The sequence below is a fragment of the Vanessa atalanta genome, chromosome Z, assembly GCF_905147765.1.
Source record: "Vanessa atalanta chromosome Z, ilVanAtal1.2, whole genome shotgun sequence".
Lineage (NCBI taxonomy): Eukaryota > Metazoa > Arthropoda > Insecta > Lepidoptera > Nymphalidae > Vanessa > Vanessa atalanta.
In genome coordinates, this window is record NC_061902.1 from 10,317,314 (window position 1) to 10,333,272 (window position 15,959).

Sequence of the window (15,959 nt, forward strand, 5' to 3'; positions counted from 1 at the left end):
GAATGAGAAGATATACAGATATTATATTAGTGTAGGTAAATCCATTATGCAGGTACTTAACAAACGGGTCTGCTCTGATAAGAAACTATCAGTTCTTATAACTGATACGGTGAGAGCATGTGTGCATGGTATTTTAAATTTCTCTCATGATTGCAATAAATATAACGGTGTATGTGTTGTGTGAGTATGTGGTTTTATTTACGAGGGTTTATGCTTATAACGTAGAAATAACAACGATCTTGGTCTTAAGGACTGTTTATAAACTGGATTGTTTATTAATGTTGGAATAAAGGGATTATCTAGACAAACCAATCGTACATTTATTTTTTAAATAAAATTTACAAACATATAAATATTTATATTACAATTAAATAAATGATTTTCTGTATAATGAACTGATTATTATTAAAGTTTTTCAATCATGAACTATTTTGTATAATAGGGGCGCTCGTTGAAATTTCATCGTAATAGTTGTAATAATTAGCAATAATATAGCAGTAGTGCGGAAATAAGGTGTAGGCTGGAGCGAGGTGCGAGCCCTCGTTATCAGTCGCGAGTCGCGCAAGAGCCTAATCACTTTCATTGCAACCCTGCGAAGGAGGTCGGTCGGGCCGCGCTATCACGCACGGCACTACGGCAGTCGGCGAGTCGGCAGTCGGCACGCAGTCGGTCCCGCGCAGTGGGTGCGCGCAGGCGTGCGCTGACACCGCGCGCGATCGCGACCGTCCTTACGTCCTCCTCTCGTGACGACACCCGGCCGCAGCCGGGAATGGAGGCCTGCTGCGCGATCACACCTGCCGAGGAACTCGTGGGCGACCAGGTACGACTCGCGTTGGACCACACAATCCTCAGTGCCAAATTTGATACTTTATAACAAAAATATGCAAGCCCAGCAAAGTGTACAACCTGTGCCGTTTACTGAGAGTAGTGATTGCTGTTAGTTTGATTGTGTATTCGACCTGTCTTGTATTTTACATATAAAATCATCGATTCAAAACACGTGAAACGTACCAGTGGCGAAATTGATGGTCCAGTGCGGCTACCGACACATTTTATTCTTTTGGAAATTCAATTAAATTTTATATTAGTATAATAACTATTTAAATGTACTAATATACTATGTAGACACACCTATGCCTGTTTAATGTTACATCAACCCCACATAGACAGAGACATATTGTTTAAGTATTATTTAAGTACAAAATTGGCAAAAAAAAAAAGTTTTTACTTAATTATATCATCAGTAGTTTTAAGGGACTGGTACCCATATTAATAGATCGGAATTCAAGCGTAATATTTGTATAAAACCCAGCGCTGAAAGTTGTTTTCCGCCGGCATTGTTTCCGCAGTAATGCTCGGAAAAACTGAGGTGTTTAATCGCCCTTAAATTATTATTTTTTCAATAATATCTTTATCGAAATATATTATGAATACAAACATATCGAAAAATATGTTGTTCTCAATTTCATATATTCTTAAAGACTTTTCTACGTAATCTACAGGAAATAAGTAGGAAAAAAGTCCCAGCTTATGATTTAATTACAACCGTATTATATGTGAATAAATACATTTCTTGAATTTCATTTCAATTGACGGATGAGTGATATAAAATTAATCACGGTTTTTCTTATATTTTCAATGCCATCGACTAACATGAATTAATAACAAAGATTAGAGAATTATTCACTAAATATTTAATAATTTTCGGTGTATTTATTTACATGACATACTTTTATATGTTTTTATTCAAACATTTTTTTTCTATAGAGGCTATAAAATTTTTAATTAATGATTACAATCCAAAGCTTGTGTGCATAGAAAAGACATCAACGACTACCGACGGGTTTACGACCAAGCGAAACGAGGCTTCGAGAATTTATATTTTGTTTCAAAGTTTAATTACCTTTTACATTATATTATGCAACCTCGATTCAAATAACATGTAATAAAAAATAAAACTCGATTAAAAATTAACTAAATTAAAAGAGTTTTGAAGGGTTTCATTCATTTCATTTCATTTCATTTGGAAATGAACGATATATTTAAGTTATACTTAATTATAAAAGTAAAGTAAAAATCTTTTCTTTTGAAATTGTATTTGACTTTACGTTTAATAAGTTTGTTTTGTCACGCTGTGGTTGATTATATATTAAATAATAATAATTTTTTTTTTTATTTTAAATCATACGTAATATATTTATTATGACTAAATTATCGCTTGCTAAAAATATTATTTATAAACTCTTAATAACCTAAAAATTATTACAAAAATAGTTTTTTGCCGATGACAATTTATTTATGTAATATGTAGGTAGTTACGTCCCTAAATACTTTGTATTTTATTAAAGGTTCCAATTGTTTCTAAATACAATTTTATCATGTAAGTCTCCATAATTAAGTCTAGCTATTTAATTATACAAATGAAATACATACATAATATGTTTAAGTAATTATTATCATAAGACGTGCAGCATCAACGTGTTGTATTATGTAATCACACAACAGCAGCTTCTAAATACACGTGCTATTAGAACTAATAGCCAAGAGAAATTTTAAGCAAGTAATACCACTTGATGCCAAACATAAAGTAGTCTACAAGTAATAAATGCAAGCTTTAACATATTTACATATAAAACCGGCTTTTTATCTATAAAATTAATTATAACTTTATAAATGTACGATCGTAAGGAGCACAATTTCGTCTTACTTCTACGAGAACGAAATTACACCAGCCAGTGAAAAATATACTTAAGTATAATGTTGTAAGAAACATACAGGTATATCTATTGCCTGAGACATTTTTGACATAAATTAATCTCTAAAAGCAAAAATTCAAGTTAAATAAACACATAATATTTATATGTATAATAAAAGTACAGTTATAATCGAGTAGAGGTAATCGTTTATCCACAATAGGCTCTTGAAGCTTTCCTATTCTTTAAATTAGCATATTAGCTGAGAAATCTCGAATGTATTGGATGTCAGTTGTAAATAAAACCGGCGATGCGATGAAGAGCGATGTCAAGTGGACGTAACTTAGCATAAAATAAATCTGATCGTTACTGTCGTCCATCGATGTCCATATTCGGGTTTAAAAAAAGTTTAATTGATTTTAACGCACGGTCACGGCCTCCTTATTAAAGTATACACAAACAAATATTAAAAAAATAAGGTTCCAATTTCAAAGTAAACTATAGTACTATAACTATATTGATTTAGTAGTCATTTTTTGCTATAAAATTCCCAAGTTCTAGCGTCTTTGATCTACTAACTCTAGCAGCTATTTTGTTATTCATATTATTTATTTGACACCTTATACCATTATTTATAACAATTAAATACAATCATGAATATATGTATTCTTATAAATTTGACTATGTATATCTTTTTATTTGTGAAAGCTTTCATTGTATTATGATAATGATAATGGTAAGGTAATGGTTTGATCAAATTTTAATATCCTTGATCAAATATTACATCGCTAATCTCTTTGGAATTATCATTTATTATTAATTCGTCAAAATAATAACGGGAAAAGAATACTTTTAATAGACTGAAAATATTTTTTTTTTTTTGGAAAAAGTTGGTGTCTTCTTTGTGTCTGGTCACAGATTGGACCATAATAGAAAATTTTATATATAATACATTTAACATTGTATTTAAGATTAGAATACTGTATATCTGGATTCATAAGAATTTATTTTTATTATCTTAAAAAATATGTATGTATTTCTATGTGAGCAGCCACACCGACGTGTTTTTAATAAATCGGATTGATCGAATGAAGCGCCAGCAAACGTCTTCTAATCGAATCTCTCCTACGTATTGCAAGTAGACAAAAGCAAATATCTGTGCATTACCTTAGGTATTTTAGGTTGGTCTAGAATTTTCTATTTAACTTAAGTGAAATAGACAATTCAAATCAATATATACATAAATGATATGAGGTTTTTCGATATAACTTTGACCATGAAACAGCATAAATAGTTTAAAATCATAATAAAATTACGTTTTATAATAATATTAATACCAAGAATTAATAATAGAAACCGTAATCAATCTTAAAGAAAAACATATTTTGCAGATTGTCCCGGGCGGCGGCCGCTGGGGTGCTCCACACGCCACCGGCCTCCTGGACTCCTGGTTTCAGATGCAGGTCTGTTTATGTTACTTCTAATTATGAATCATTCATCATAGTAAAAAAACAATACAAGATACGTTTTTTACGAGTAACAATAGTTTTGTTAGAATATTCAAAAGAAACATTTTCATTCGAATCGAATTCAAACTTACTCATTATAAAATTATAATCCCTAGGAAATATTCAATACATGCCGTTGTAGAACTGTCAAGCATGTTCATTCAGAATAAAAACATTTAACGAACGAATCGTCAAACTTCTTTGATATCTATATTTTTAAGCTTAAACTTTATGACGTTGGTATAAAGGCAACTATCAAATGATTCGATTGTAATGTTATTTAGGTGGCGGCTTGTACTTATTTGTATGCCGCATGCAATAATGACATTGTCACGTATGAGCGACATGCCATTTATGTGTATATACTTACATCTGTAATAATCTGAATGATAAACCGTTCAACACTATTAAGATCAAATTCAGTAAAAAAAAAATAACTCACATAAAATAATATTATTACCGCTATTTCAAGGCTATTATATATTATTATATCAACAATTAGTGCTACCTGACTCCTGAATTTGATGTAAATCTGCGCTATAGACGCCCGTACCTCTAATACAAAACTACTGTTATTTTATAATACTACGAGTTCAACCCACGGTTTATCCCTCTTGGAATTCAGTTTGTGATGAAAATCGTACCTTACCATAGGGAGAAAATAGTCGCCTACGCCCGTCCCTGGGGCTCAAGCTAACAAAGCAAGCTTAAACCCCATGTTAAGTATTAAAATAAGCTAACGAGCTATATGTATGTGAGATGAACACATAGGTTTTAAAATTATTGTAATGAGAACGATAAATCATTTCTGAATCACTACATTTCCCTGATATTTATAACCATTTTACAAATCCAAATCACCAATTACTATAAACTCAACTACTTCCACGAGTCTTTTTTATTAATAATGTGAAATTATCTACGATTCTAAAAATATGTTCCGATTTAGATTATTATTTACATTTTATTTCTATTATTTTTTTATTTAATCACCGTCTTTTAGGAAATAAATATCATGACATACTTTTGTTTAATTTGAACATACATTACATTACATTTGGACCATTAACAATACACAGAACATTTTGGCGGTAACATTGAATAACCATAATGTCATTACGATGATTAAGGACTATCTTCAACAAAAAGTTATTATATGCTTTAAAGTTTAAACTATAATACACAGTTTTTTTCTTAAATACGTTTGAACACGACTTGGACAGCCTTAAATCATATAAATTGTAACGCAAGGCTTTTTGATACAAGAATCGCTTGCCCTTATCCCTTTTGTTTGGGGTCGGAGTAGGGTAGATATAAGCTACATGCCTGGATTGACTACCACTCATCTTTACAATCCACCCTCGTTGTCTATTGCTTTTTTTTATAATAAATACGATACCCAGAAAATCATATTAAATCTACAAATTGTATTTAAATAGATGTATTACAAGATGCGTAATCTGAATTTGAAAATAATCAACGGCTAATCACATTTTAATTGCCAGCGATTTAGTTACTTAAATATTATGAACTAATTTTCCGGTCGACCTGAAGTGCATATAGTTTATATCATTTCTGGTGGACAAATATGGAATTGATTGAGTGTATCGTAACAATTTACACGGTACATATCGTGTACAGCATTGGGGCTATTGTCAGGGACCAGACACCGTGTCGTGCATGGGAATTTATATCAAGATAGAATGGGGTAAGAAGCAGCCTTCCAACTATTAAAATTTGTGGTATACATTTCAAATATTTTAGAATACAATTTAATAAGATTTCCGGAGGATATTTGTAATATTTAAGCAATTAGTAATAGACTTATATTGATGATTATAATTCAAATTTAAATTAAAAATAATATTTATTAAGTGACTTGATAAAACAATTATTATGTATAGGTAATTAGATTTATTTCATGTATTGTAATTATAATAAAAATCGTATTTAATTACTTCTTGTACTTTTAGATATCATGTATATTTTTTGCAATCAAATAAAATTGCAATGAAACGCGGCTAACAATTGATTTCCCGAATGATGTATAGTTTGATAAAGCAAGAAGACCTTGTACGTAACTGCTTCGTAAGTAATGCCTTCTGTTATCAACGGACACGACGTACACGCGAGGGGTGCGTACACGCATGAATGATGCCGATGAAACATTTTTTTTAATCCGCCAGTAATATATATGCGTCTGTTATTAATGTTAAATAGAAAATTTTAACTTAATACTAAATATTCAGGGATACTAATGTTTAATTTATAACCAATTGCATCATAATTATGTTCTGATTAAGTGTTATCGAATGTTAATTATATATAAATTTAGACGTCTTATTACCTATTTCTGAAATTATTATTATGCTAGCTTCTTTTTGCGGCTTCGCTTGTGAAAGTGGGCGATGGGAAATATAAGATAGTCTTTGTGCTAAGTCGGGGTATAAGCTATTATAAGGTAGGCATAAGCTTTATTCCAAATTTCATCCTAAATCCGTCTAGTCGTTTACAAACATCCAAGTAAACCAAAAAATTCAAATTTCACATTGACAATGTTAGTAGGATAACACAAAGTATATAAAGCTTATCCAAATATACATAACCTTTTAATTTATTTCACTATGCTGCCTCAATGCACCAGCGCTCGTTGAGGTGGAATGGCGAAATATGCTCCAAACGGTCTCATTAGAAGGTGGCCCATCAAAGGAAGGATCCAGAATGACCCAAACAAAAATGTGACCAACGTAGAATAATTCAATTGATAGATGTTTGAGGTTTTAACTTTAGGAATTATGACTGAATTTTCGCGTTGTGTGGTTCCAATAAAAATTAAAACTGAACTGATCAGTCATCGGCTCAAAGAGGTTTTATTTTCTGAAGTCACTTTAAAGTTTAGGTTGACACACAACTGCCTAAAATTAGATATCGGAGATATTCGAGACGTTATATTTATGAAATCATTACATTTATTAAATAGATTATCACTGTAAAACGGAATACAAGAAAACTTACTAATTTAATGATTTTATTATTTAATGATATTTGGGTACTAAAATGCACATTACGCAATTTGGTTCATTTAAATTATTTTTATATTATAAACAATACTATATATTTCTACTTAAATGATTTTGATACTTTTTTATTATAAAAGGATGTTGGCCTTTAATTGAAGCATTGTCCATTTCAAACTGCGTGTAAACTAATATTAAACGCATGATTTAAGCTCCGTGTACTGTGACACAACTGTTTTATTTTTAGTGTTATATTTTATCTAGCGATGTTTTGTAATTTATTGTTTAACAAATTAATTCAACGAATAATTAAAAACATAGTAAGGAAATAGCGTTTATTTAAAAAAAAATGATCATGGGAAATATTATTGTATTTGTATAACAAGTATAACAAGTTGATTTAGACGAATAATAAGTGTTTTACCACCCGTGCTTATAGATATAAATGTCTGAAGATAATATTAAATCGTAGATTAGTAACATTATCAAGTTAAACCATCATATTGGTAACGTTCAAGAGAAATGTTATGCATTCAGTATCAAAATTTAAGTTCCATCGTCCCCAACAATATCAGAGTCAATTAATATTACACACCTCAATGACTTTACTCAGTTGCGTAAGCGCAAACGTAAATGAGATTCATGTAAAGAAGAGGGTCGGGGGAGAGAGGAAGAGGGAATAGTGACAGGATTCACGGTCCAACTGACGAATACAATGATCGCGCTCAATACGTGATCGATTATGGCTTTGTAGATATGTAGATATGTATATGTTTCATTATTTGTTATTTTGAGCGCCTATAGCGCAGTACGGTACAGTCGGACGAAAGTTTTATTCATTATTACTGGCATTTTTAAATCAATATAAAAAAAACCGAAGTAATCTAGATGACGATCATGATAACATTTCTGTTATTTTAATTACGAGTGTCGATTTAAGACTCGGACAATTAATTCGTTCCGAATTTGCAATGCTATATAATTTTATAATTAAAGTTATTATAAGATAAGTTTTAAATATTTTAATATAATATCTAAATGTATATTACACTCAAGAACATGAAATTCACGCTTGTCACGTCGGTAGCTTTGAAGCGGGTGAAAATGCGAACCTAAGCTACTTATATACTAATATTATATACTAAAACCATCTCCATATCACGTTGCACCTACTTATATGTGTTTTCGTTTAATAGTTTTCCTAATTAAATATTACAAAGCGATAAGAATGGATAATAAAATCACCATGAACAAAAGATTCCACCGCTACCAATCCTTACCAATCTATTTAGTACACGCTACATATTTCGGAACGGGATGCTGTTTTTACTCATAATACGTCTTTTTAATAATTTTTGTCTTTTCAAATATTTAATACTAGCTGAAACCGCAGCTTTACCCTTGCGAAATTTATTTAAAACTTAACTTATACACAAACCGTCAGCCCCCATTTTACTATCATATCCTAGCCTACCTACCTATGTTTCAAACTAAATTCATACCAAATTTCATCTAACTATTTAGATCAGTGGTTCAGTGGTTTAACCGTGAAGAGGCAAGAGGGTTATTTTCATATTATTTTAGTATAGATCTACGTAAGTGCTGTCACCGAACATAATATTTAAAAAATATATATTAAAAGCATTTTTTTATTACTTAGTGACTTTCAGATTGATGTTTTATATATTTTGATGGCTAATATAGAGCTGTTACCATCACTAAATAAATATAAAAGTAATTACTGGCAGATGTCTTATTTGTAGTTCTTTATATAAACTCAAGTCAAAACGTCATAAAAATAATTAATGAAACTTATTTGTAAAATTGTTTTAAATATAAAACAACTTAATAAACGTACATATTTAGTCTGTGACCATTTAATCATGCAGAAATTTTATGTGAATTAGGTTATTAATTTACTTCTTTATATTCTATTATATTATTATTATACAAGTCATATAGCATGACTTGTGTGACTTGTGACGAAATACTTTACAACTGTCCCAAGTCGCCATGCCAGTTCTACTTTGGATATTAATTAATAGTCTTAATTAAATTATTACTACAATGGTCTCTAAGCTTTATCGTACGTATATGTATCGTTTTATGACGTAATCATGAAATGGTATTACTTTAAGAACGATACATAAGACATAGAATAAGTAAATATTAGATATCCATCGATAATGCTAAAATCCGCGAACGTAGTATGTATATCAGTAATGGTGTTCAAATAACGATTTACGACAGTGTACACGTACTTATGAATCGCTGGAAACTTATCATGATATCAATAAGTAAACTAAATGAAACCTCGTTACTTTGAATTTATCTTTTCAGTTTTGTAAGCCAAGTATAGGTTTTTTTTTAAATATTACAAATCGAACGCTCGTTTTACGATTTCGATATTTAAATATTTTTATTTAAATGATATCTGTAGTTGCAATTTATACCGGAAGCTTTTGCATGATATCTCATACAATAATTGAAATTATGTTACCTTGTATAAACAAATATATTTTTTAACATTCATTGCGATGTTCCATAGATTGCACTAGACAATAAAATATTAGATATTTGAAACGCTTATTAAATATTGAACAGAATTTAAAACGTAACCAAATTTTTATTAGAATATCAATCAAACGACACACAATAATTGTTCCACATTTTTATTACTCCTACAATTTTTTACTCGCATAAAATATAATCACCTTGACTAGTTGTGATCCCCAAAAGCAAGCTTTTAGACAATGAAATATAAAATATCTAATGTACATCATAATTTAGTTTAACTGCTCGCTAACGAGATATTAGTTCGACTTCTTCAGGACTCGTAACTTATGAAAACACATAATTTTTTAGTGAATGACTCATTAACTCCCAGCCTATTATTTTTTATTGCTGTTTTCGAGACCCGTTGTTCTTTTCTAGAAACTGTTATATATCGATTATAGGAAAACAATTTTTTTATAGGCTATATTTTACAGACTGCCAAATGGGCGACTTGATGGTCACCATCACACAAACATTGACACTCGCCATCATCAATGTGCCTTAGGAACTAACATTTCATGTCCGTCGTACCTACACTGGCTGAATCACCTTTTAAACAAAGTATAACAATAATAAGTGTTACTGTTTGACGGTAACAAAAATAATATGGGGATGTAACCTACCAAGATGAACTTGCACAAAGTAACACCGAGTAAATAAGTATTTTTTTTTAAATTAATAATAGACATTTCTGTAACATTTGCGTCATGCTTTTAATGATAGTAAATTAAAAAATAATGCATAGATTGTCAAATATTGGTAATAAGAAGAGAATATTCTAAAAAAAAATTGTACGTTATGTAGTAATTATAAAAAAATACTTATTAACTCACCAGAAATTATTTAATAGTTTAAATTATTATTAAAACAAATTAAGATATCATATGTAATTTAAAATATTCATAAGTCATACGAAATTCGAAAGAATATGTCTATAATAGTTATAAAGATACAATATACATTACACTTCAATATTTATTGTATTGTATATACAGCATAAGTCTTTCAAAAATAATGTTGATTTATGTTTTGAATAACTTAGTTTTTGAGGTAGCAAATTATGTTTTATGTTTATGATAACAAGGAGCCCCATTTATTATATAATCAGTTTTTTATTGATAAGGAATTAACTTGTACTTACGTTCTAGACTTCAGAATTTATATATCGATATCGGACAATCAGACGCAATATATTAAGTGCTACCTGCGCATACCAATAAAAAACGCAACAAATTATTAATTTATACATAAGTGCGCCACGCTTTCTATACGATTATATAGTCCACTATTGCTGTACATATACTATCTCGATATAATATTATTATTTTGTAATATTACGCATGTGTGACATGCCAATTGAATATAATTATTAATAAATAATCATAAATGCTATCAACGTTTCAATTTGGTTTGATTCTTTCGCTATTAATTAGTTCGTTAATCAAATTATATCAACTTGTCTAACCTCAGACTACCTGAGATATCGTATAAAATAACAATTATTGAACCGTTGATAACAAAATGTTATATATGTCTCCTATGATTAATGATGCACGAAACAAACACATTACAATAATTATCGAACGTTGTTGGTTAATGGCTAACTGTGAACCGTGTAACCAGTATGGAATTAATTAATAATTTGATTTAAAGTACGCTGTGATCACAATTAATGTTCTTAATTTAATTGCCACAAAACGTATATATATTTAATATAAGTATTGATATCAACGTTATTATAAACAAATTGGTTAAAAGCCAATGCCGTAACTTATACGTAACTTTTTTTTTTGTTTAATATTAGTCTTTGATAATTTTATATGATTGCGTTTAAAAAAAACCTTAATTCGACCTTATCAAGAAAACTCGGCGTATATTATATTGCTAGTACCGAAATATATAATTAATCCGGTCAGTACAAAATCTAGGTTAGGGCGACGCGACCCAAAATCTTTGTCGTACGATAAGTGTGAGAGAGACAGCACTAGGTGACCTAGAGAAGCAGGTTGGGAATCCGGAAGGTACGAAGAAACCGGCTCCACGATGCATTTTTCCATTCAATGGAAAGCTCTGCTCTTTACTTCGCAAACCGTTGATTTTTTCGATAGTACGCTGACACGATAACATAATGTTCTCGTCTTAACTTAACTCGCCGCCATCAATATTCGTAATTTTAATCCGTTAATTAATTTTATAATCAATTAAATAATTTAGTTATGTAAATACGGAAAGGGTGAGACTAAGAAATGAGAAACTGTTATTTATTTTTTATTCTAAACGATTCAAGACGGATTTTTCGCCTACCCTACTTATTCGGTTACTTGTTATTGTAATTTATCGAAATTTACAGTAGTACTCATATTATTGCTGAACATATATACGTCAAAAATCCCTAATAAATAGTGAATACTTACTAACCCATAAGTACAAAATCAAAATTATTTAACTTTTATTGAATATTGAAATGTTTATCTTTTTTTCTCATTGACGATAATATTATCGATGAATGTATACTGGGAACAGTTACAGACATTATTTGAGTAAAATATTAGTTTAAATTGACAATGTATATGTTTTTTATTTATTTTCAGGCACTTCAATTTATATTTTTGTAGTTACGCTAGCTCATAACTCATAAAAATGAATTACATACAATCAATTAACTGCAAAAATTGGCCTGAACGATAAAATATACGCAATGTCCATTATTAGATTAAAGGGAATCATCAAAATCGTTTTATAAACATAAAAGTTATACCAGAACATAGACACACACATACATATATACGAACGAATTGAGAACCTTCGTTTTTGAAGTCGCTTAAGCCACGTTATAAAATCCTATCAGTTTATATGTTTAATTGAATAATGATTGAATTATCTATCTCGACCTCGTACGTCCTATTACCTGCAAAAGGCAGGAAAATGTCATCCAAAGGGCTGGTCCGTTTGCGCGAGCGAGTCGTCATGTCGAACGGTTGCTTTCTACCCCGCGGCTGCGGCCCCTTCTTACATTCCAAGCTTGCGGCAAATCGCGGCCTCAGCGTATGTCACTGAATGCTGCGGAACTCATAACAATGAAATTTTCTTTTCTATTTCTTAGTTAAACTTACTTTTATTTAGATCGTTGAAATAAGTTAAATTTAAAAATATATCGAGCCGATGTACTGAACTAGTGTAAGAAAGTGTAGGGAACTTATGTAAAAGCTTAAAATTTAAAAGTAAATTTAAATACCGTAACAAAAACAACGAAAATATTAATATTTAAAGTTTCTAAAAATACTAAATAATTATGTCGAAGTTTTCATGTTTCCTTTCTTGTCCCAGTTAAAAGTGTCATCGACTTAGTATGTTATTTGCGTTGGTTATCTCTTATTGACACATTCAAACAACTTATCGGTCGACGAGTTTCAAAAACGACGCTTAGAGCTTGGTGTCTGTCTGGTCGAAATAAATATTATTAAAAAATGTGTTCCAATTTTACTTAAATAATATTATTATGCAATACATCTAACTGTTTATGAAAGATCATCTATAAACTTACTCCTTAAAAGTATGTACTGGAATCATTAATAAACATTTATGAATTAACGTTGAAATGTATTAGAATTATACAAATTAGTTTACTTACATTCAATTCGATGATTATGTAAATTTGATAGGAGTGAGTTGTAGCTTCACCACTTCCTTTATACCTATTTAGAGTTTTGTTTAACAAAACGCACCGTTACATGGCAGCGTGACGTCAGTGAGACGGTGGCGAGGCTGCGGAGCAACGCGGGGCACGCGGCCGCGGGGCGGGGCACCTGCGCGCGCGCCGTCGAAAGTGATCAGAGTTGTAGACCACGCAATTTGCAGAAACGGCACAGCCCGCGTATACTATACATGTATTAAAACATACATTATTTATATTACCTTCACATTGCAAGCAACGGGTTCATTTTAAATTAACTAATACTAACAAAACTGGTACACTTGTATGTATTTGGTATAATTCAATAATGCTTGTATGATTTATTGATAAAAATAATGTTTTACGATTTATCTTACCTATAGCGCGATATACTATCGAAAATATAATTTATTTATGACTTTAAGACTCTAGATATTATTTTACTGTTGACAATATGCAGTGACACTTCTGTTTGTGTATTGTAGTCGAATGCGATCGAATGTTGGTCATGCGGACTGCGGAATAGGACAGGTTAACGTGCCCGATAAACACACCATCGTAATTCCATTCAAGTTTTTAAAGCCTTTTTAGTCTCTGCCCTGAAACGAATAATTCAACGTACTGATATGGATGCTTTGTCTTAGAGAGTTAAAATGTATTGTGCAATTGCTGTCTGCTTGCTTTTAGCTAAGTGTTCATGTCATGGTAGCGATAGCACTAAATTAGTAGTGACGGTATTTCCAAATACGTGATAAAACGATAGCCAATGACGACATTTTATTCAAACTAAACAAACTAGGCTATTTTGGGAGAGCCAGTGGCGGACTAACAGGGAGGCGGCTCGCCTCAGGCCTCCAGTCTCGGGGGGCCCCCAAATGCATCTGCGTTCCACTGATGAAATCTTAAACAAGACTAAAAATGTGCTCAGTACCTTAATTTTATTAAGATCAAAACACTACACTCTACAGCCATCTAGAATTTTTACACATAAATATATATATAATAAACACATAAATGTAAACTGAAAGCTTGTAAAACTACATTTTTTTTAAAGCTAGGGGCCTCATTGCCCTTTGCCGCCCCCGGCCTCTGATGGGCTTAGTCCGCCACTGGGGATAGCCTTCGACAAAGCAAGGGGATATTTACGCCTCCACTACTTTTGAGGAGGAGGTTAGAAGCTTACTCCATCATGCTGCTCCAATTGATGGATGACAGACACGGACAAACATGTGGTAGATTTTTATGCGACACATACAGGTTTTTTCAAGATATTTTATTTCATCGAAGTCCTTGCCTTGCCTCTTCGTTTAATATTTCGGTGTTAATTGTCAAGTGATTAGCACTTGAAAATTTGGGATTAAAAGATTTTTCTGTACATAGTTGTATCAATTTAAAAGTTATTGGAAAAATATTAAAATATTTGACGGATAATTTTAAAAACCTGTCAACTAGATTCCAAAGAAAAGTATTCGAAATATGCTTAAAGTAAATTTATTATTATCGATGACGATTTAATTTCTCATAAAATGTAAGTAACTTTACAGATATATCCATAAGCTGCGTGCAATAAATATTTATTTTCGCAACAGTGAGTCATTTTTTTATGAATGAAAATAGTAATAAACTTTTTGTTTAAACTGTGCGCTGGAAATACTGACGTTAAATTAGTAATTGTTTTTGGTTTTATTTTATAAAATAAGGGTGAGTGAAACCGTTACTCTTCACAAAAAAAATATGGATATAAATGTTTCGAAAATGAAGTGACACGTTTTTATTTAGAGATCGGGTGTTGTAAGTGGCAACAGTGAGCGGCAGAGTTGTCGTGACAATGGTTGGAATTCACGCAGAGATGTCGGTGGCGGAGCGCGGCCGTAGAGTCGGTTCTAGCGCCGGGTCAAACATTCTAATGTATGACGCAATGCCACAACTGGATTTGCACTCGTCTTACTGATACTGTATGTTAATCGCCTTTTGGACAATCTAAACTTACCGCGTTTAAACCCGCGCTAATATTTCAATGTCAATTTTATTTTATCTCATCAGTACCGACTCTTATTAATGTAATATGTACATTAAACAATTTGTCTCTATAAAAAGCAGTGAGATAAATTTATTTTTTATAGACTTAAATTGTCGTGCACATACCGTTAATAAGCTTAACATACCTACTTTATATCCGATGAACAGCGATTACGTAGAACATTTAATATAATTATCTCAACGTTCAACGAAATTTTGTTAAATAAGCAGGCACGTGAAGTATGGCTTCCTTAGATGGTTATTACTTTGAACTTTTGAAAACGTAACTACTTATATGGTAAGTAAAATTCAATTTTATCTTAAACTTAAACGCTAAATGACGCTCGCAAATCACACACTTTTTTAATCCAGACTACACGAAGTATTGTAGTAGAGTAGTCGATTCCTCACTTTAGACACAATAGACCTTAGGAATCGTAAAAAAAAAGAAATAATAACCATGCAAGAATTATACGTTTTCAATTTTAACACA

At 31.1% G+C, this 15,959-nt stretch overlaps 1 protein-coding gene across 1 annotated transcript in view; it reads left to right on the forward strand.

Annotated features, from left to right (window-relative positions):
- Window positions 1–673: 673 nt before the first annotated feature.
- Window positions 674–15,959, forward strand: part of LOC125076256 (dendritic arbor reduction protein 1-like) — a 51,064-nt gene continuing 35,778 nt past the window's right edge. The window contains exons 1-2 of the mRNA XM_047688348.1: window positions 674–820; window positions 4,085–4,156. Of these exons, the coding sequence (XP_047544304.1) occupies window positions 770–820; window positions 4,085–4,156 (123 nt within the window). The 5' untranslated portion in view covers window positions 674–769. The remainder of the gene's footprint in view (window positions 821–4,084; window positions 4,157–15,959) is intronic.